Raw genomic sequence first — 23,238 nt, 5'->3', positions numbered from 1 at the left:
AAAATCTTTCCCTGAAAGCCATCAGCGAATTTGGGCCTTTTGAGCATTACCTACCTTGACTGCTTGCTTGGTGCGTGCAATAAATGCTGCACTTTCCTTCACCACAACCCAGTGTCAGTAGATTGGCTTTACTGTGCACGGTGGAGCAAATACAAGTTTGCTTTGGCAACACTAATACAACTGCTTCAGCCTTCTCAATCCCCACTTCCTTGAGAACTACAAATCTTAAAAGAACTCAAATTAAACGACGGCCATTTTTTACAAGTAAGACACTTAGCTACTTTGGCTGTTTAACTACTTCTACTTTTTAGAAAAATAGAAATAAACCTCTAGAACTGGACTGAAGTCCTTCGGATATCCATACTTCAAAGTGGACTTTAAAACTCCCTGAAATTGGTATAAAATTTCTATGCGTCATATTCGAGTCAACAACTGAGACAAGAGCTTACATTTTTGTAGCGCTTTATACCGCGCTTCAAGTTGCTCAGGAGTCTTTTCCACACTGTCAAGGGCAGGTAAAAAGTTTCTGATAGAGTTGGTGATGGAGAGCCGGAGGAGGAGGCCGGATGGAGGTCGGGAGAGTCGGATGGAGGTCGGGAGAGTCGAGTACGCTTGGGGGAGGTGTAAGCATGGCAGGGTCGGAGGGTCGCTACTGGGGAGGGAAGAAACTGAGAGACACCGCGAAAGAAGAGGAAAAGGGAGCGTCAGGAGGAGCCTCCCTCCAGGGGCGACAAAAGAGGGGCGGGCGCGTTGTCTCTGAGACGCGAGGAAAACGACGTGATAGAAGAACCTAGAGGCTGCGAGGAAGCGAACAGAGGGGCTGCCTCAGGGAGGGAAGCAGCCCGGCTGAAGCCCCCCATCTCGAGGCGGCTTGTTTGACTCAGCGTCCCTGCACCTCGGCCGCCCTTATCGTCCTTCTCCCCTCAAGGTCACTCACCACCGAGTTTGTCGGCTCCAGCAAGACGCCCAGCTCCACTCCGCACCTCACGCACTCCCGGCGCCACAAATTCAAATATGAGTTCCGGAGTCCCGCAGCCCGGAAACTCTCCCAGAGTGAAGGACGGATGGCGGGAAGCATTTTTTAAGTTGGGTAAATTTAAATATATTTGTAGGATAGAACCAGAGGAAAGGGAGAGATGACTGAAGAATAAGGCTCATGGAAAAGTGTGAACTTCCAAAGATAAGCTGGAGCAAATCATGGAAAGTTTCAAGTGCTGTGGTAAGGAATTTTGACATTATTCTATAGGCAGAAGGGAACAATTGAAGGTTTATAAAGAAGGAAATGACATATTTTGTGTTTTGAAAAGGTAACTCTAATAGCCATGTAAGGGATGGCATAATTTAGAATCATTAATAATAACAAAATAAAAAACAATTAACCTTTATTTGATCATAGGCTAGACATTGCTAAACATTGTCCCTGAAATATCCATTTAACCCTCCTAACAATCCTTTAAGATAGTGTTATTTTCAGGTCCATTTTTTTTCAGATAAGGAAATGGGAGATTTATAAAGGTTAAGTAACTTGTTTTAAGTTCCCCTAGGTGGATATGGATAGATTTCTATGCTCTAGTGCAAAGGTGAGCAAACTCTTTCTGTAAAGGACTAGATAGTAAATGTTTTACTCTTTGCAAGCCATACAGTCTCTGTCACAACTATTCAACTCTGCTGTTGTAGCACAAAAGCAGCCATAGAAAATACCATGTCTGTTCCAATAAAACTTTATGAAAACGAGTAGTAGGCCATAGTTATTAACCACTGTTAGTGCCCATTATAGTTTAGAAAGATGTAGTGAAGGAAGAAACGTAGCTTATTGTATTTTACTTTACCTCTTTTTGCTATGGAGGGGTAATGAGAATAGAATTATCCTTAGGTAGGAATACCATTTAATCTCAGAGAAGCATCCTTTCTGTAAGAGGTTCACTAGAAACTGCTATTTTAAAAAAAAATTTATTTATTTTTGGCTGCGTTGGGTCTTCGTTGCTGCACGCGGGCTTTCTCTAGTTGCGGTGAGCAGGGGCTACTCCTTGTTGCAGTGCACAGGCTTCTCATTGTGGTGGCTTCTCTTGTTGTGGAGCATGGGTTCTAGGCGCGTGGGCTTCAGTGGTTGCAGCACGCGGGCTCAGTAGTTGTGGCATGCGGGCCCTAGAGTGCGCAGGGTTTAGTAGCTGCGGTGTGTGGGCTCAGTATTTGCAGCACATGGACTCTAGAGCGCAGGCTCAGTAGTTGTGGCACATGGGCTTAGTTGCTTCGCAGCATGTGGGATCTTCCTGGACCAGGGATTGAACCTGTCACCCCTGCATTGGCAGGCAGATTCCTAACCAGTACGCCACCAAGGAAGTCCCTAGAAACAGCTATTTATGCATACAATTTAACCACATTCTGCAAAACATCTACTTAACCTTTTATTACAATTGCTTTCCAACAGAATTACCCCTAGAATGAAAATTCTGTGAGAGAAGGGACTTTGTTTTATTCACTGTCCTGTCCCTAATGCCTTACAAATAGTGGCCATTCAATAAATAGTTGTTGAATAAATGAATGGAATACTGACTGTCATAATTCCAGTGATTGGGGAGTTGTACGAACACTTAGAGAACAGTGACCTATTTTTAAGATACCTCTACAGTAAAGAAGATGTGGTATATATACACAATGGAATATTACTCAGCCGTAAAAAGAATGAAATAATGCCATTTGCAGCAACATGGATGGACCTAGAGATTATCATACTAAATGAAGACAGAGAAATACAAATGTCATATGATATCGCTTATATGTGGAATGTGAAAAAAAATGATACAGATGAACTTATATACAAAAATAGAAATAGACCCACAGACATAGAAAATAATCTTATGATTACCAAAAGAGAAGGGTGTGGGGGAAGGAGTTTGGGATTAATATATACACACTACTAAATATAAAATATAAAACCAAGAAGGACCTACTATATGGTACAGGGAACTATACTCAGTATTTTGTAATAAACTCTAAGGGAAATGAATCTGAAAAAGTATATGTAAATATATGAATCACTTTACTGTACATCTGAAAGTAATACAACATTGTAAATCAGCTGTACTTCAATAAAAAAATTATTACCAATAAAATAAAATAAAATAAAATGTCTTTAATAAGAATAAAGAAGATACCTCTACAACTGCATCTCCCCTAGATTGATTGTTTTCTCATTTATCTTGCCTGGATTTCCTTTGCTCTAGTACAGCTTCCTATCTTTTACCCAACTAGTTTGTGATGTTAACTGCAACTCTCAGATGCTCTATCTGCATAGCTTATAGACACTATACTGTGCTGGCCAGAAACATTCAGGAGTCCAGATTCAGTCTTCCAGCACTCTGTGTTACTTATGTTCATTATTCTTTAGACTTTTACCTGTCCCACATTCCTCCCCTCATTCTCTTCTGTATTAGATAGTTAGTTTCATAGTAAAGAAACTGACAGATGAATAAAGTTAAATGTCCCACTTTTACAAAGCAGGGGATGGAGGTAGGGACAAAGGATGGGGAATGGAGGGGAGAGTAGGCATACGTAGAAACCAGCTTCTGCCCAGCCACCTGTGACCAAATTGGATTCTTACCTGGTCCACTTCTAAGTTATAATTATGAAAATGGCTTACATTTTTTGAACTCTTACTATGTACCAGTCACTGTGCTATGAACTTTACATTCATTATTTCATTCAGTCTTTCCAACAACCTTACGTTGTGGACACTATTATCCTATTTTACAGAGAGGGAAACTAATGCTTGCCTAGTAAAGAGTGGAGGTAGGATTTGAACCCACACCATCTAACTTCAAAGCTCTTTTAACTACTGTGTTATTTCGCTCCCTATTTATTCCCAAGCCAGAGGTAAGTTTCAGCTAGTCATTGGAACCTGCATCCTATTTTCCGTACTACCTAGATATTTCCTTGGGTTCTTTCCTTTCTCAAGTCCCCACCGTGTCTCTGGATGCACTTAGAGAAAACCAGTGGTCCAGAAACCACCTCTTGGAGAAACTCTGAAATTTCCACATTAGTAATTTTGGTTGAAGCAGCATGTCTTTAAAACTCTGCTGTGATGTTACAGCGACCAGGCATTCTCCCTCACTTTCTTTTCACTCAACAATTATTTACTGAGTGAGCAAACTATTTGCTAGGCACTGTTAGGTGCTTGAGCACAGGGAAGAATATGACCTGGACTCTGCCTTCCTGGAACTTTATGGTCCTTTCCAGCACAGTAACTGCTGTGCCTTAACTCTTACTTTAGTCAGTCTCTTCCCTTTCCTTTGCCCTTCTAAACTAGAACTTACTTGGGACCTGTGGATATTGTTAATGAGACTTCCTTCTTGACAACCCAAGCCCCAAGTGTCATTGACTTTATGTCATTTATTTTCTTCTACTTTATAATCATCAGTCATAATAATTGATTTATGATTTTTATTTAAAAATTATTTTTATATATAAATGTAGCCTGTTGGTTGAAAAAACTTCAAATATGACATAAGTATGTGCACTAAAAAATAAAAATCACCCTTTTCTCCCTCAGTACCATTTATTATTAATGCTTCTAGACATTTTCTATTAATATACAAAATTTTTTTTTACACAAATGGGATTTTAAAGCTCGATGTTTTCATTTAATGGTATATTTTGGGTATGTTCTCCTGTCAGTGTATAAAGTTTAATTCATTCTTTTTAATGCTATATAGTATTCCAATCTATGAATAAAGCCATAAATTTTAAAAATATTTATTTATTTTTGGCTGTGTTGGGTCTTTGTTGCTGCGCATGGGCTTTCTCTAGTTGGGGCAAGCAGGGGCTACTCTTTGTTGCGGTGCGCGGGCTTCTCATCGCTGTGGCTTCTCTTGCTGTGGAGCACGGGCTCTAGGCGTGTGGGCTTTAGTAGTTGTGGTGCGTGGGCTCAGAAGTTGTGGCCTGCGGGCTCTAGAGCACAGTCTCAGTAGTTGTGGAAACACGGGCTTAGCTGCTCCGCGGCATGTGGGATCTTCCTGGACCAGGCTCAAACCCGTGTCCCCTTCATTGGCAGGGGCATTCTTAAACACTGCGCCACCAGAGAAGCCCTATACCATAAATATTTAACAAGTTTTTATTGGTGGGTATTTAGATTCACATACACCGGTGAAGTAGATGTCCTTTTATGTGAATTTTTGCTCACCCAAATTGAGTATACTTGTAAGATAAATTCCTAGAGGTGGAATTGTTGGAGCAATTAAAATTTTTGCTAGATGTGATCAATTAATTACCCTTTGAAAAAGTTGGGCCAAGAGCTCAACAGTGTTTCCTATCCCAGTTTCCTTACCTTATGGACAACACTGAGCATTAGCATTCTTTTTTTTTTTTCCGGCTGTGCCGCGCGGCTTACGGGATCCTAATTCCTTGACCAGGGACTCAACCTAACCACTGGACCACCAGGGAATTCGCCAAGCATTATCATTCTTAATCTTTGTTCATTGATAGATTTAAAAGGTAGTATCTCCTGTTTTAGTGTATATCTCTCTAATTATGAGGGAATTAGAGTACATTTTGATATTATTAGCCCTTTATTATTTTTGTGTGAGTTACACATGTACCTTTTGCTTATTTTTCTACTGGGTTCTTTTTAAAAGTACATATTTAGAAGAGTTCTTTTTATGTCAAGGAAGTTAGCCCTTTGTCATCCAGCCAATGCGGGTGCTCCCAACCCGTTTGTTGTTTGTAAATTACAGACCGTCAGATTGGGTAGTTCAACCTACTTACTTTCTAGGTGAGGAAGCTGAGCCCCATAGGGTTAGTGACCTTTCTGTGTGTGTGAGCACGTAGTCAGATAATGGCAGAGCTAAACCAGCACCAGGTTTCTTTGCTTCCAGTTTGGTGCTTGTTCCATTATACTATGCTGTTTTTAAAGGCTTACTCCCCTCCCTCTTCTACCATTGCTTTTTTTTTTTGCTGTATGCGGGCCTCTCACTGTTGTGGCCTCTCCCGTTGCGGAGCACAGGCTCCGGACGCGCAGGATCAGTGGCCATGGCTCACAGGCCCAGCCGCTCTGCAGCATGTGGGATCTTCCCTGATCGGGGCATGAATCCGTGTCCCCTGCATCGGCAGGCGGACTCTCAACCACTGTGCCACCAGGGAAGTCCCTACCATTGCTTTTTACCACTAGGTCTTGCCGCAACCAGATGTTTCATGATAAACTTAGAAAGTTACAGGAGTGCTATCAAGGTTTGTTATACAGCAGGGGTCCCCAAGCCACGGGCCGAGGACCAGCACCAGTCTGCGGCATGTTAGGAACCGCACAGCAGGAGGTGAATGGCAGGCGAGCGATCCAAGCTTCATCTGCCGCGGCCCAGTGCTCCCCATTGCTCACGTTACCACCCGAACCATTCCTCCCCCACCCAACCCCACCCCACCCCCTTCCCGGGAAAATTGTCTTCCATGAAACCCATTCCTGGTGGCGAAAAGGTTGGGGACCGCTGTTATACAGGAACCCAGTAGACTTCACAGGTATTGGATTGTCTCGCATGTGCAACTACACTAGTTATGTTCATGTCCTTTTCATTTGTTTAAAAAAACATCTGTTTCGTTTTGTAGGTTCATGGGTGTGTGTGTACATCAAGGACAATTGCATGCACTCACAGAGGTAAGACTTCAATGAGCGTGTTGAAGTGACTTCTTTGCCTTAGTTTCAGCATGTATGGTTCCACTGTAATTGTTACTCGCATATGTACGCAAAATATGTGTGCATTTATGGTTATGCAAAAATGGCATGTTAACAATGTTTTCTTCTGTAGCCTGGGGACAATGGCCATATCTATTAATACTCTTGGATTCCCTAATAACATGTGGTGAGTTCTCAGGGAATGAGTGCTCAAATGTTATATTGGTTCTTGCTGCCCAGATGACCCCCTCCTAAACTAAAGGATGGCATCACTTGGCTGCAAACTCTATCATGGCAACAAATTCCCAGACTACCCAGAAATTTGTGGTGTCCTGATCTAAAATTCCACTGCTGCTGCTCTAGTTTCCTGATTGAAGGAAACTACTCCTTGGAGAATTTACATCTTTATTCTCATTTCATTTTCAGCCTCTTATAGGCAGGTAAATATGTGGTAGTCATTACTCAGCCTCTGAGGACCAGAGAATCCTCTCTGGAACAAAGGCTTCCCAAATTCAGGTACTGGGTTACCAACTTCAGAATTTGCTTGGGTGCTTCTTAGAAGCACAGATTCCTGGAATACTCTAGGTTTAGTAGGTCTTCAGAGGGCCCATATGTATTCTTGAAAGCTCTTCAGATTATTCTAATGAGCATCTAGGTTTGAGAATCTATGTTCTAGAATGTTTTCACATTTCTCCTTGAGAAGTACCAAAACACAAAGTGAAGAAATTTAGGAAGGAAAATTGTTTAACAGAATTTGCAAGAGCATTGGTTTCCTGCTGGCTTGGTACCTGGTATTAATCGTTAATATCTTATCAAGGAGGGTCCCGTGTGCCTTACCCTATGTCTTTTTTCTCAATTACTGAGGATACCGGAATGTGAAGTGTGTGTAGCTATATCCTGCCTCTTGTATGGAAGACCAAAGAAAGTGGGTTAGTGAGGTAGTGAAGAGCATGGGCTCTGTAGTATTGATTGCCTAGGTTTGAATCTCCCTGTGCTGCAGTGTTTTCACTTGTAAAACAGGAATAATGATAGTAGTACCTATCCCAGGGAATCTAGATAGGGAAGAGGACTATAGCTGGGCCCTAAAGTATTTGAATTTTAAAAGTCTGGGGTAAAAGGCAGATCGAAGAGTAGCTAGGGAGATAGGAAGAAAACCCAGGAGTGTGTTGGCCTGGAATGGAAAGGAAGGGGTTTCAAGGAGGAAGGAGTAATTATGTAATTGTGGCAAATAACTGTTGGTTAGATCATGACCTCACAGTGATATTGTGAGGATGAAATATAAAACGCTTATTTAACACAGTACCTGGCATGTAGTGATTGCTTAATACATTTTAACTATTACAGCTTTTATTAACAGTGACTAGTCCCTCCTGAACTCCTTGAATTGTCAATATTTTTCATTTGGTACTTAGTTCTGTACTACTGTTAATGTCATTAGATTTTAAAAAATTTTTACAAAGTATAACATAACAGAAAAGCACACATGAAAAGTGTGCATCTCACTAGGTTTTCACAAATGAACACACCCATAACCAGCATCCTGGATCAAGAAACATTTTCTGTGTATTTCTTTTCTCAAAAGTAAGTCTATAAATTCCTCAAAGACAAAACTCTGTCCTCTCAAGCCTTCTATCCACCAAAGCTCTGGCACTAATAAACTAATAAACACTTGTAAAAGTATTTGTTGCACTCTCTGTTTATATCACTGTTTACTGAAACGTGAGTTCATTGGAAGGGCTTGTGTGTTGGTTTTACTGACAAAGAAAAACCTGCTTTGAAATCTGTGATCATGTCTCAAGTTTAAAAGTGGGTGTAGTAGAAATGGCAGAAATGTATGATCATAATGCAACATTCTTTTAGCCATGTTGCACTTAAATAATATTTTCTGTTGCTTATTAGCTTGTTTATAGCCATATACAACATACAGTAAGTGCTTTGTGAGTATATTTCCAGTATCATTAATGAGATATTGATATAGTTTATGATATTAACAATCTTTATTATGATGTTAATAGGCTGAAGGCCGTGAGGCCCAAATATCCAAATGTTCTTGCTTGTTTTCAGAAGCGGATCAGCAAAGGCCATCATGCCATAGATTTCTGGAGACTCCTAGGTTTAATTGCCTTATAATTTGACTTGACAGCACAGCTATTGGTTTCACTAAGGATCATAAAAATAAATTACTAATAACATCAAGCATACTGCTTGGAACTTGGATGATATTTAGTAGATATTTCTTGGTTGGCAGAATGCCTGCCCTCCACAGTAATGTGAGCACCATTCCTTATTTCTCTTAAAATAGTTTACCAATAATTACAGGAGACAAGCATAGCTCTTATTAATGCCTATAAAGTATTGATATTATTAAGAAGAATATTTCTCATATACAATGGTGATATAGACTTTTCTGGGCTTCAGCCATTTCCACAAGTCTTCATTGTAATTGTAGACATTAATTGAACTTGGAACAGTAAGACATTTAGGTGTATTTTCTTTAAACTACCTATAGTAAGGATAGACTTCTAAGTTTTTAAGCAAATGAGTATTTGTTAAAGAGAAAGAAGTTGATAAAAGATCAGGTAGGGCTTCCCTGGTGGCGCAGTGGTTGAGAGTCCACCTGCCGATGCAGGGGACACGGGTTCATGCCCTGGTCCGGGAAGATCCCACATGCCGCGGAGCGGCTGGGCCCGTGGGCCATGGCCGCTGAGCCTGCGTGTCCGGAGCCTGTGCTCCGCAACGGGGGAGGCCACAACAGTGATCAGGTAGAGGGACTTCCCTGGTGATGCAGTGGTTAAGAATCTGCCTGCCAACGCAGGGGACACGGGTTTGATCCCTGGTCTGGGGAGATACCACATGCCGCGGAGCAACTAAGCCCGTGTGTCACAACTACTGAGCCCGCGTGTCACAACTGAACCCCTGACACCTAGAGCCCATCTTCGCAACGAGAAGCCACCACAATGAGAAGCCCGTGTGCTGCAACAAAGAGTAGTCACCGCTCACCACAACTAGAGAAACCCTGTGCAGCAATGAGGACCCAAAGCAGCCAAAAATAAATAAATAAATGTTCCTTTAAAGAAAAAAAAAAAGATTAGGTGTAGAACCTTTTGAGTTTAATAAGTTGAATTAAGAATCTAAAAGTGTGTCTTTGACTCAGAAGACCTAATCTTATCTTTCATTTGGTCACGAATATCAAGGAAGTGGAAATCTTTGGCTTTTAAAGACAGAAAATATAACCGTGTGGTCAGGTAGCTATTGCTGTATAATATCCAGCCACAAAACCATGCAGCAGTAAACATTTATTTCTGATACCTCTGCAGGTTCAGCTAAGCTGAGCTGGGCCCAGTTGGGCAGTTCTGCTGCTCTCACTTTTGCTCATTCATGCATCTGCAGGTCCGCTGGTGGTCTGCTCTAGGCTGGGCTTTGTGGGGCACTTTGCTCCAGCTGTTTCTCATTCTCTTCTGGGACCAGTGGGCTAACCTGGACATGTCCTTTTTAAGATGAAACCAGAATAGCAAGAGTATGCTAGCCCATTTGCACAAGTGCTTTTCATGATTCTGCTTATGTTCAAGTTTGCTTGGCCAACATCCTGTTGGACAAAGCAAGTCACATGCCCGAGTCCACACTGGGAGCATACTGCAAAGTTACATGTCAAAGGACAGTGATTCAGTAAGGGGTGAAGAATTGGAACCTTTGTTTGCAATTTCCCATACCCTATAAATATCCCAGTCAGCACATCATAATTATTTGTCTTTTCTACCCTACTTGAGGGTAAAGACTTGCTCTCATTTTAAAAATTATAACTACCAGTTACTAAACTCCCACTATGGGCTAAGTGCTATGCTTGGTGTTTTATATATTAGATATAATTCTCACAATTCTACAGTCCTATTTCCTCCGTTTTATAGATGAAAAAACTAAGGCTGAGAGAAATTAAATGATTTCCCCAAAGTAGGATTTAGATCCAGGTTCATCTGACTTCAAAGCCTGTACTGTTTCCATTACAACATGATGTCCTTAATTCACGTCTGTATTCTTCATAGTGCTGAGCACAGGTTCTTGTATGTGTAGCATGTGTAGTATTTGTAGAATTCGATTCTGACTAACTTTGTATATTTTGGGTTATTTGGGAAAGCTGTTTTCTGGTTACTGGATATATTAGAATGTATTTGGGTACAAGTAACAGAAAATAGTTAAATGGCCTTAAGCAACAAAAGGACATGTAAACTGGAATTCCAGCCGTTTATTAGGTTAGGGGTTGGTTTAATTCAACAGCTAAATAGATGTTATCCAGAGACACCCCCCCACCACCACCACCTCTTTCCATCTCTTTGTTCTGTGCTTATATTGTCAGCTTCACCCTAAGGTTGGCTGTCATTCATAAAAAGTGGCTGCCACCAACTTACATGCTATATGTTTTCTCTTCTGTATTCAAGATGGGGGGGGGCTGTCAGAGAAAGAGAGGAGAGAGAGATGCTTCCAGACAGATTATACGACATCTCATAATGTTTTTTTGTGCTTTTTGTTTTTGTTGTTGTTTTGTTTTTATTCTTGTTTTTTAGTTTGTTAAGAAAAGCACAAAGAGGGAAATATCCTCATAATCAAACAGTTTGGGGAGCCTCTTTGTGCAGAACCTCTTAGTGCCTAGAAGATTGGGAATTTGGGGGATGAGTAGGGTATAAGCTTATGGGGCAGGGGCCTCAAGTGACAATACTCTGGTCCAGGGAGTCAGCAAAAGAATTGCTGGGCGGGTAGGATGTTTTGGGGTCTTTCTTGCCATTTCTGCCATGGAGAAACTATTCTTTTTTCCACTGTGGCAATGAGAACCACTTAGCTATAAACAGAGCAATTGCTTGGCCTCTTTACAGCGAAGTCGCCTCAGCCAGGTAGATACTTGGTACTGAAAGAAATGCTCTTCCCTCATGAAGGAATGGTCAGCCCTGCAGGTGGCTGAAGAGAATTTTTTAATTCACATAGCCCTCATCCTCTTCTCACTCACCATTTCCACCCCAACTCTACACCTTCTTTCTTAAAGAAGAGTTACTTTGGAAACTCCTTGTTTCTGTGGGTTGATATGTGTTGTTTCTGAGTCGGTTTCTGTCAGACTTGTAAGAAGCCTTATATAATCAGAGAGCTTACAATGAAAGGAAACTCTGTGGGTTCAGTGACCAAACTCATGCATTATTTATAAAAATGAGCAGCCAGACCCCGATTCCAGTTTCTTGGTGTGCAGTGATATTGCCATTAGTTTTGCCTGCTGCTTTTCTTGCTTTTGTGTGACCCAGTACAGAGCATTCTCCTGGCCTTATTTACCTTGAGCCAAATGCAAAGTTGTCTGGTGCCTGCCTTGGGTTAACTTTGGCAGCATACCCATACCCTATCTTTCAAGCATGTGGCTGCTTTTCCTGTCCCTAATATATCTTTGCTTCAATTTGATATGCTACTACATGAGTAATCTTCATTAGGCATACTTTGATAATGTGATGCTTCTGTTTAAAAACTTCTGTTTAGCATTCTAGACTCTCTCTAATCGGATTTCAGAATTCAAATTGCTCCCTTTAGTTGGGTGGGTCTTTTTGCTGTCTTCTACACATGCTGGCCTTAGATATGCCTTCCAGGACCCTTGTCTCTCTTCTCCCTTCCACTTTCCAAGTTATGTCAAATCCCTCTAGTGGAACTCAGTCTCTTAAATAGGGTCTGTATAAGGCCCCATGTGGCTGGGCCCATAGTATATATAAGAAAGCTGAATTAACTCCAGTGGAAAGAGCCAAAAGTCAAAAATAGTGTGAAATGTTACATCTCAAGTCCTTTCACAATTAGAAGTTTATTTCATTTATACTTGTAAAAATAGCTAAAGCATTCCTATTAATACATGTTGGCATCTTCTTTACTTTTGAAAAAAGTAGCTTTTGTTTAACTTTTTGGTTTGGTCATTTAGTAATAAAGAAATCTCTAAATAAATTGTGGTACATATTTTCTGCCCTTATTTTTAGTAACTCCCTAAGACATTTGAGAAATAAGAATTTGCGGTTGGCAGTTTAACCCACAAATAATAGAAGAGTTCATTTAGTTTACTTTATTCTTAAAGAAGTTTTTCCCTGACTTGCTAGCTTGCCTCCAGCTCATTTAGTCATTCAAAAAAAAAAAAAAAAAATTACTGGCTCTCACTATGTGTCCAGCACTATTCCAGGTACTGGGAATATAATAATGAACAAATAATGATCTCTACCCTCATGGAAATTACATTGTAATGAGCAGGGGGTGGGCAGAGGAGTTAGATTAAACAGGAAAACAAATTGTAATATATATGGTGTTTTGTGCTGTGGGGTTTGCAATTTTGAATATGTGATTAGGGGAAGTATCACAGAAGAGACAAAAATTAAGGAGGTAATAGAGCTACCTATGTGAATATCTGGGGAAAGAGTGTTCTAGGCAGTGGGAACAGTAAGTGCGAAGACATAGAGGCAGAAATGCCTGGTGCTGCATGTGGTCGAAGAACTCCAAAGACGGTGATGTGGCTGCAGCAGAGAGAGTAAAAAAGAATAGTAGTAGATGAAGGTAAGAGAGGAAACATGGGCCAGAGCACGTAGTGTCTTACAGACCGTTGTAAGAGTTTCAGCTTTTACTCAGGGTGAATTGAGAAGTCTTTGGAGGTTTTTGAGTAGAGTTGTGACATGATGTGACTTACCTTTTAACAGAATCACCCTGGCTACTGTGTGGTGAATAGACTGAAAAGGAGGCAAGGTTGAAAGCAGGAAGACGAGTTAAGAGAGACTATTGCAACAGAGTCCATGCAATAAATAGAGACTATGCCAAAAATAGTGAGAAATAATGGTAACTTGGACCAGAGTGGTAGCAGTGGACCTTGTGATTCTGGATCTATTTTGAAAGCAGAGAAAACAGGCTTTCCTGATGTGTTCGGTGAGAGGTTTGAGAAGATGAAATAACTCAAGGATAACCAAGGTTTTTGGCCTGAGCATCTGGATAGAGTTGCTGTTAATGGAGATGGGGAAGACTACAGGAGATACAAGATGGGAAATGATCAAGAGGTCAGTTTTGAACAGGTTGAGTTTGAACCTGTTCAAGTTCAAGTTATCTCCAAGTGGAGATAACTTCATAGAGCATTGGGATTCCAGGGAGTACTCTGAATGATACCTTCCGTGTGCACATTCCTGTTTCTGTTTATCAGCTTTTTCACTAGAAAATATTTTATTGATTTAGAAGGAGGCGTTTTTCAACTGCTGTATTACTTCCCAAGTAATAATAATGAAAATCATTAAGTCATTTTTCTTATTTCAGTGTGCCAGGTCCTGCTAAGCCTCTCCCTTGGCGGTGGGGGTGGGGATAAATTAGTGTACAATCCCATGGAATATATGCTATTTTCCCCATTTTACAGGTGAGAAATCTGAGGTTCAGAGAGAAATTAATTTATCTGAGGTCTCTTAGCTAAGTAGTGGAGCTAGGATTGAGTCAAGTTCCACCTGACTGTAATCCAGTTTACTCGACTTTAAGCTCCTTGATCCTGGCTATTTTGTTCACTGCTGAATCTTCAATGGAGAGAGGGTGGTCTCCCAATATACCTCTCACACATTCCTACTATTCAAGGGCATTTCAGCATTCCTACACCTGATACCTAATTACTGTCTGTACCTTCTGTGTTTACTTGCTCTTTATGTTGGTCTTTTCTTGTTATCATGGTCACCATTGCTTGCTTATATAGTAAATTCTTAGATCAGTGATTTCCAAAGTGAATCATAAGCTTTTCTTTCCTCAACATGCTCATTTTAGCTCATTTCACCTTCTCATAGTAATTGCTTGTGTCTATTTCCTACTCAACAAATAATTATTAAGCAGACACTTTGTGTCAACGGCCAGTTTAGGTGAACTTCAAAAAGGAGAAGTTGTTCTGTGAAGGGGCAGAAAAGTTGTTTAAAGCCTTCTGTAGTACTTGGCACAAGTAGCTACTTCATACATGTTTATTAAATGAATTACTAACTTGTAAAAGTATTAGTTGAGTGCTTAGCTTTTCTACAAATGATAGTTCTCTTTTCCTTCATCCCTGATCTCTCCCATTTTCTACATCTTCTCAGTCACCATGACCTGACCATTTTACCTCTTACTACCCTGAATGCATTTACCTTAGGCCAGTTCCTTCTGCCATTGCCATCTCTTTCACCACAACCTTCTAAACTAGTCTCCCTGTCAGTTTTATTCCTCACCTTAAATCCATACTGTCCATATTGCGAGCCAGAGTGGTCCTTTTAAAATACAGATCTCTTTTTTAACCATCTTAGCAATTTTTAAGTGTACAATTCAATAGTTAGTATTAAATATGTTTTTATTGTTGTGCAACAGATTTCTGGATCTTCTTCATCTTGCAAAATTGAAACTCTGTACTATTAAACAACTCCCCATTTCCCCCTTCCTCCAGTCCCTGGTAACCACTATTCTATTTTCTGTTTCTATGATTCTGACGATTCTAGGTACCTCAGAAAAGTGGAATCACACAGTATTTGTCTTTTTGTGACTGGCTCATTTTTCTTAGCTTAGTGTCCTAAACGTTCATCCATATTGTAACATGTGACAGGATTTCCATTCTTTTTAAGCCTGAATAATATTCCATTGTAAGTATATACATACTATATTTTACTTATCTATTCATCTGTCAATGGACATTTGGGTTGCTTTTACCTCTTGACTATTGTGAATGATACTGCTTTGAACATAGGTGTGCATATGTCTCTCTGAGACCCTGTTTTCAGTTTTTTTGCAAATATACCCAGAAGTGGAATTGCTGAATGATATAATAGTTCTATTTTTAATTTTTTGAGGAACCACCATACTGTTTTCCATAGCTATTATACCATTTTACAGTCCCACCAATAGTGCACAAGTGTTCTAATTTCTCCACATCCTTGTCAATACTTGCTATTTCCTGGGTTTTTTTTTTTTTAATAGTTGCATTCTAATGGGTGTGAGGTGATATCTCACTGTGGTTTTCATTTGCATTTCTCCATCTCTAATTTGTTGCAGAGACTATCCTTTCTCTTTGATACATGAGGGTGTATTTCTGGGCTTTCTATTCTATTCCATTAGTCTATATGTCTGTCTTTTTGCCAACACCACAGTGTTTAATACAAATCTAATTTTGTTTTTCCCTGCATAAACCCTTCTATGGCTCCTCATTGCCCTCAGGTTAAAGTCAAAACATCTAATCCTGGTACTCATTATCTCTGTGGCCTCACTGCTCATTCTTATCTGACCTGTTGGTTCTTGTCTCAGTTGTGCACTACAGCTGTACTGAACCTCTTTCTCTTTCAGTTCCACAAATGGGATGTGACCCTTTCCACCTTCGGGTCTCTGCACCAGCTCTTCCCTCTGCCTAGGACACAATCCTTCCATCTCCCAATGGTCTGGCCAACTCCTATTTAACCTTCAGGACTCAGCTTAGATATTACTATCTCTGGGAGCCTTTTCTAATCTCCCAAGATTAGTTAGGTACCCCTCCTACACGCTCCCATGATACAATAGTATTTATCATTGACTTTAATTCACTGTTTGCTTGTGTATGTAGTTTATAAATTCCTTGAAGGCAAGGACTGTTTTGTTTGCATTGACATCCACTGGGTCCTGTATAGTGCCTGACAATGATAGCTGCTTATCATATATTTTTTTAATACCATCTTTTAAAATTTTTTAATTAATTAATTAAGTAATTTATTTGGGTTGTGCCAGGTTTAGTTGTGGCACGTGGGATCTTTGTTGCGGCATGCAGGATCTCTAGTTGTGGCATGTAGGATCTAGTTCCCCGACCAGGGATTGAACCTGGGCCCCCTGCATTGGGAGCACAGAGTCTTAACCACTGGACCACCAGGGAAGTCCCTTATCATATTTGTTGATTGAATGAATAAATGAATAATCAGTGACATTTTCTGGCTCAAAAGCATTCAGTGATTTCCTCGCTGATTACAGTATAGTTTTGTAACCTTAGTTGCTTACCAGAATTGCTTAGGAGCTTTTTAGAAAGTGCAGATGCCAGGACCTCACACAAGGCCTATTGAGTTAAAGTCTTGGGTGAGGCCCAGGCATCTGTTTTTAAAAATAAATTAATAAAGTGCCATAAGTTATTTTGATGCACAGCCAGTGTTAAAACATGGAACTCAGGATTAACTCTTAGCCTGATATTCGGTCCTCTGTGCTCTAGCATCATCCTGCCTTTTTTTCTTCTAGTTCTCCTCCTCTTTAACAAGTACTCTATAACTCAGGCAAACTGGGTTTAATGTGTTTACTAAACACTGTGTGTTTTCCTGCCTCTTTATTCATATTATTTCTTCAGCCCAGAATACACTCTTTGCTTTTATCCTATAGAAATCTTCCCTCCCTTCAAGACTTGGCTCAAAGTCCACTTACTCCTCCATAAAACCTTTCCTCATTCTTTCTCTGCCACTGCTAAACCTCCCTACCTCTCCCTTATGTAGTCAAAATGTTTCCTTCCATTGACCTTCTCTTACACTTTTTTTTGGCACCTCTTTTTAAACATTTTGCCATATATTAAAGTTATTTTTGCTTTAGTTTCCCTGCACAAGTGTAAGCTCCTAGAATAGAGGAGAAACCCAGGCTTCAGGGTCAAAAGACTTGGGTACAAATCCAGGTTCCACCATTACTAGTTGAATAACCATAGACAAGTTATTTAAATCTCTGGGCTTGATTTCCTCATTCATAAGAAAAGGATGACAGGGCTTCCCTGGTGGCGCAGTGGTTAAGAATCTGCCCGTCAATGCAGGGGAAACGGGTTCGAGCCGTGCTCCAGGAACATCCCACCTGCCGCGGAGCAACTAAGCCCGTGCACCACAACTACTGAAGCCTGCGCGCTCTAGAGTCTCCGCTCGGCAACAAGAGAAGCCTGCGCACTGCAACGAAGAGTAGCCCCTGCTCGCTGCAACTAGAGAAAGCCTGCGTGCAGGAACAAAGACACAACACAGCCAAAAAATAATAATAAATAAATAGAAATAAATAAATTTATTAAAAGAAAATAAAGAAAAGGATGACAGAATGTTTCAAGATCTTGCAAAGTTCAAATGAGGTAACTGTGAAAGTGCTATGTAAAACCAGTTGCTGGCTATTATATAATGGCAGGGATAGTGTCTTACTTATCTGTATGCTCCTAATCTCCCAGCAGTACCTTGTGTTTAGGACACTCATTTATAGACATTGGCTGAATGATTGAATAGGGAGAAAGGAAGCAAACAACAAACATTTTATGTCATCTAAAAAGTAAGTTGAGGTAAATTTTCCAATGCATTTTAGTACCTGTGTGAATGGCTGGAACTCTTGCCTCATGAATGGAGTAATTTCTAAATGGCCTCTTATGTTGTTCAATTGTAAGGCCTCTTGCATAGTCATCCTTTTCCTCTGTAACTAATTTGCTCAACAATTTCTTTTCTACCCAGATTAGCTAGTCAATCAAACATATGTTTCTGGTACACCCAGAAGGAACAGAACCGAGCACTAACTTACAAATAAAACAACAGACATGTTACTTACCTGATAAGTCTTTAAGTCAACTAAGGTGTTTGGATGAGAAAATATTTCATTTTTTTAACCAATAATTTATTGTACTTGGCAGTATCAGGGACACTTTTTTAAAAAAATAACATTTTTCTGATTATAAAATCATAATACTTGTTAGAGAAATAGCTAATATATCTGGAATGTAAAGTTTTGCATGCATTTTCTTTTTTTCATCCTATGACAACCCTGTGAGATATAGCTATTATGATTGCTATTTTATATAAAAAGAAGCTAAGAATTAGATTAAATAATAACTGAAAAGCTGTTTTTCCATTTTTACCTACTTAACTCAATTTTCAAGTCTTAGTTAAAATTTTCACTTTACTGTAGTGGCTTTTCCCAATGATCTCCCTGCATCTAGATCGTTACTTAGATTATTATTCTCTTTGATAGCACTCTTTCCTTTTTCATTGTAGCACATTTCATAACATATAGATCTTCATTTATTTGAATGTTTGTTTATTGTCTCTTTCATATGTCAGTTCCAGTAGGACTGGGACCATGTTCTGTTTTGTTTACCACTAGCAACGAATAGGTAACAGGTCATTGAAGAGCTTGGGGTTGGTAGAGGAAATAGCAGGCTTCCTCAGGCACTGCCGTTTTATTAAGCTCAGGAAACTAAAGACCACATTCTTAGATGTTGGAAAGTTGGAGTATTGGTTAGAGGGCACCACAGTTAAGGAGGACAGTTGTGTTTAGTATGATTATTCTCTTCCCTAACTATTCTCTTCATAAAGCTAATATGGGTTACTTTGGCCCCTTGGCAAGGATGTTATAGAAGGACTTCAATTGTATGATGCGGGGCTTAGAATGGACTGCCTTTCAGATCTATCCCATCATATTATATTGTTATTCCATACCCTTGGGCATTATTTTCCTCATGAGTATGTACCTTTGAAAAAACTGTTGATCCATCCATGAGATAAGTAAGGACAATGTATATATGCTGATACTGACTAGCTTATCCTGTACATAAGGTCATAGAAATACTTTTCTGAGAATACCTAAAAGAAAAGGAGATATTCATGAAGATTAGGGAGGAGAAGAAGATTAAAAATTTGAGAGAAAGAGGCTGGATCATACAGGGCCTTATAGGCCATGGTGAGGATTTTGAATTTTGTTTTAAATACAGCAGGAAGCAGTTGAAGGATTTTAGACAGGAGAGTAGTAGGATACAATTTGCATTTTAAAATAGCACTTTGGCTGCTCTGGAGAATTGACTGTAGAGGGACGGAAGTGAGGGCAAGGAGACCAGTGAGGAGAAACGTATAGATTATATGAGAGATGTGGGTAGCTTGAAATGCGGTGGTATCTGTGAAGATTTTTAAAGATCTGTTTTCGAAATAGAAAGACAAGGTCTTGTGACTTAGGTAAGAAAGAAGAGTGAGGAATCAAATGATGCCCATTTTCGGGCTTCCCTGGTGGCGCAGTGGTTGAGAGTCCGCCTGCCGATGCAGGGGACACGGATTCGTGTCCCGGTCCGGGAAGATCCCACATGCCGCGGAGCGGCTAGGCCCGTGAGCCGTGGCCGCTGAGCCTGCGCGTCCGGAGCCTGTGCTCCGCAACGGGAGAGGCCACAACAGTGAGAGGCCCGCGTACTGCAAGGAAAAAAAAAAAAAAAAGATGCCCATTTTCTAGGTGGGTGGTTGTTTCATTTACTGAGATGTGGAAAACTTGGAGAGTGCTGCTGGAGAACTTCCTCAGCTGTGTGTGTATTACCTGGGATTTTTTTTTTTTTTTTTTTTTTGTTGCTGTACGCAGGCCTCTCACTGTTGTGGCCTCTCCCGTTGCGGAGCACAGGTTCCGGACGCGCAGGCTCAGCGGCCACGGCTCACGGGCCTAGCTGCTACGCGGCATGTGGGATCTTCCCGGACCGGGGCACGAACCCGTGTCCCCTGCATCGGCAGGCGGACTCTCAACCACTGTGCCACCAGGGAAGCCCCCTTTTTTTTTTTTTTAACATAACACTGTAATCGGCATAGTCTCTTCTCTACAGAAGACCAGACTCAGCATTTGAGCTTTTCAGGGATAACACATCACTACATCTTAAAGCCCTTCCTTGGGCAAGAGCTTTCTGGTCTAAAGTCTAAGGACTGAGGTAGCTGATGAGAGCTGATTCATGGAGAGTGTAGAAGGAATTTCTATATGTAGATAGATAGTTAGGGACATTTAATTTGTTCATTAATTCAATTAGTATTTATTGGGGCTTATTCTGCTAGACACTGATCTAGGAATGGCATTGAACCTCTTCTCAGTGAACTCAAGAAGTGAAGTTAATTGTGTGTTAGGACTTTCTGAATTTATTTGGAAAGGGTTTAGAATTCAGTGCTATGGTCATTCTCTGCCTTTAGTCATTTAGAAAAATGTTTTAGAATTTAGCATCCCTAGAACGCTTCTGAGTGACATGATATCCAGATCTGCTGCTTTGTTTGAATTGAGAGTTGGCCTTAGACCAGGATTGGCTGCTTCCCAGAGAGTCCAGTGGCTAATAGAGGAAAGATAATTTGGAACATGGTAAAATAAATCCAGACTTAACTTCACTCAAGATTAATCATCTGATTTTTCTCATTTACTCTCTCTCTCTCTCTCTCTCTCTCTCTTTTTTTTTTTTTTGGCCATGCAGTATGTAGGATCTTAGTTCCCCAACCAGGAATCGAACCCATGCCCCCTGCAGTGGAACTGCAGAGTCCTAACCACTGGACTGCCAGGGAATTACAGAGGGCACATCATTCTGACACTTGAGATGGTCTGAAACCAAAGAAAAGGCTCTCTCTTTTTCCCTACAGCTGTAGATACTTATGTATACACCAGACCTCAAGTCTGTTTTCTCTGCAGTAGAACCAGAACTGGCTGAGTCCTCTGTTCCCACCCCTTCCTTCGATAACTCCAACTAGTCTTTGTGAATTTTTGTGAACTTGCGGGTAATTAGTTACCTATCTGACCCTTAGCCTTCAGAGGAGATTTCTGCCTGTACTTGGCGTGACTATTGGGTTGGGAAGTTGTCTTCCACATAGAAATTGGAAACCTTTCCTCCCTTTCTACCCCCCTACCTACCGTTTGCCACTAGAAGATACCATTTAAGCTTATAGTTGCCTCTAACTTTTGCTTGACTTCTTCCTTACCCAGAGACCAAGTAGTGTGTTGATATGGGCAGAAGAGGTAGAAGAAATGATTAGCTTATTTGAGGACAGTCTCCTTTGATATAAATCACCTTAATTAGAAACTTAACCTCTTTTGGTTTCCATTTTCATTTTGTCCACTGTCAAGCCCTTACTCCTGAGATCTGCTAAGGGGAGGCAGGATGTGTTGTCTTCCTTAATAGATTGCTTTGTTCACTCTGAGCCCAATCACCAGGTGAATGTCAGAGGTTCCTGTCTGAAGCTGGAGGATGTGGGGTTGTAGTAGATGTGGGGTAGCAAGCTGGAGGGAAGAATGCTTTTAAACATGACCTTAATAGCCATGTTGCTGGTAGAGATATTATGGATTTGGGGATAGGAAAGCAAGCTGGATGGAATAGTCAGGAGCCCTGGGCTGATCATAAATCATGTCTGGAACCATTGATTGCTAGTAGAGCTTTATGGGGCAAAGAAAATAGTCTTATTGTTATCTTAGTTCATTTCTTTGAGAAGATTTGTTTTACAGATTTATCTTTTAATGTTTATTTAAACAAATTTGATTTTGATTATGAGATGTTTGCTGTAAATTAAAAATCTGTGGGAAAAGCTTAGTCATTCCTTTTTTTTGTTTTTGTCTGTGTTGGGTCTTAGTTGGATCTAAGGATCTTTGTTGCGGTATGCAGGGTCTTTAGTTGTGGTGCATGGGCTGTCTAGTTGTGGCACGTGGGCTCAGTAGTTGTGGCGCGAGGGCTTAGTTGTCCTTCGGCATGTGGGATCTTAGTTCCCCGACCAGGGATCAAACCTGTGTCCCCTGCATTGGAAGGTGGATTCTTAACCACTGGACCACGAGGGATGTCCCAGTCATACTGTTTTGAATCTTGTGGGTAAACAGTCATTTTGTTGTTTATAGTAGTTTATGTGCATAGAAAAACACTCTTACTACTTCAGGTGCGTTAAACAAACATCTTTTTTTTTTTTTTGTGATACGCGGGCCTCTCACTGTTGTGGCCTCTCCCGTTGCGGAGCACAGGCTCCGGACGCGTAGGCTCAGCGGCCATGGCTCACGGGCCCAGCCGCTTCGTGGCACGTGGGATCTTCGCGGACCGGGGCACGAACCCATGTCCCCTGCATCGGCAGGCGGACTCTCAACCACTGCGCCACCAGGGAAGCCCAACAAACATGTTCTTAAAGTGGTGAATGGGTTATGCTAAGTGTCTGTGGGAAGTGTGAGGAAAGAGGGGGCGATATCTTTATGGCCTCTTCTACTTGGCTTTCAGCTACTGATAAAAGAAATACCCTCTATAATTCTCAAAAGGAGATCTTAGATATATTTTTTAAGTCCATGTGATTCTGACCATTTTAAGGAATCTGCTGACAGAGTGTCAAAGGATCCTCAAAATTTCATATTACCGAGTGGCCAAACACACTGTTTTGTATTTTGCTTTAAATTCATTGCTACCATAGTATCTGCCATATAGTAAGCATTATTAAATGTTTGTTTTGCATGATATTTATCAGAAAATTCCTCTCAAAACACACTGTTTTGTATTTTGCTTTAAATTCATTGCTACCATAGTATCTGCCATATAGTAAGCATTATTAAATGTTTGTTTTGCATGATATTTATCAGAAAATTCCTCTCAAAGCACATTTCTCTTTTTGATCTTAAGTTACATTAATGACAGAGTTGGGAGGGCTTCAGATAAAAGAGGGAACTTAAAATCTGCCTCTATTTGTTTAAATGTACTTATTCATTTGTTAATTCAACAATTTATTGTTTGTGTCACTGGATACTGGGCTTACAAAGTTGAGAAAGATCTGATCCCTGCCATCAAGGTTATAGTACAATATGATAAGCAATAGTAGAAGTACATACAGGGGGCCAAAGTGGCACAA

General features: G+C 40.5%; 1 protein-coding gene across 2 annotated transcripts in view; it reads left to right on the top strand.

Moving 5' to 3' along the window:
- Positions 1-23,238, top strand: part of TESK2 (testis associated actin remodelling kinase 2) — a 127,192-nt gene that overhangs the window by 82,057 nt on the left and 21,897 nt on the right. For both annotated transcript variants that reach the window (XM_060021268.1, XM_060021261.1), the window contains exon 4: positions 6,592-6,640. In XM_060021268.1, the coding sequence (XP_059877251.1) occupies positions 6,592-6,640 (49 nt within the window). The remainder of the gene's footprint in view (positions 1-6,591; positions 6,641-23,238) is intronic.

Source organism: Delphinus delphis, chromosome 1 (assembly GCF_949987515.2).
Source record: "Delphinus delphis chromosome 1, mDelDel1.2, whole genome shotgun sequence".
NCBI lineage: Eukaryota > Metazoa > Chordata > Mammalia > Artiodactyla > Delphinidae > Delphinus > Delphinus delphis.
Note: the sequence above shows the minus strand (reverse complement) of the source record. Positions and strands in the feature narration are given on the sequence as shown.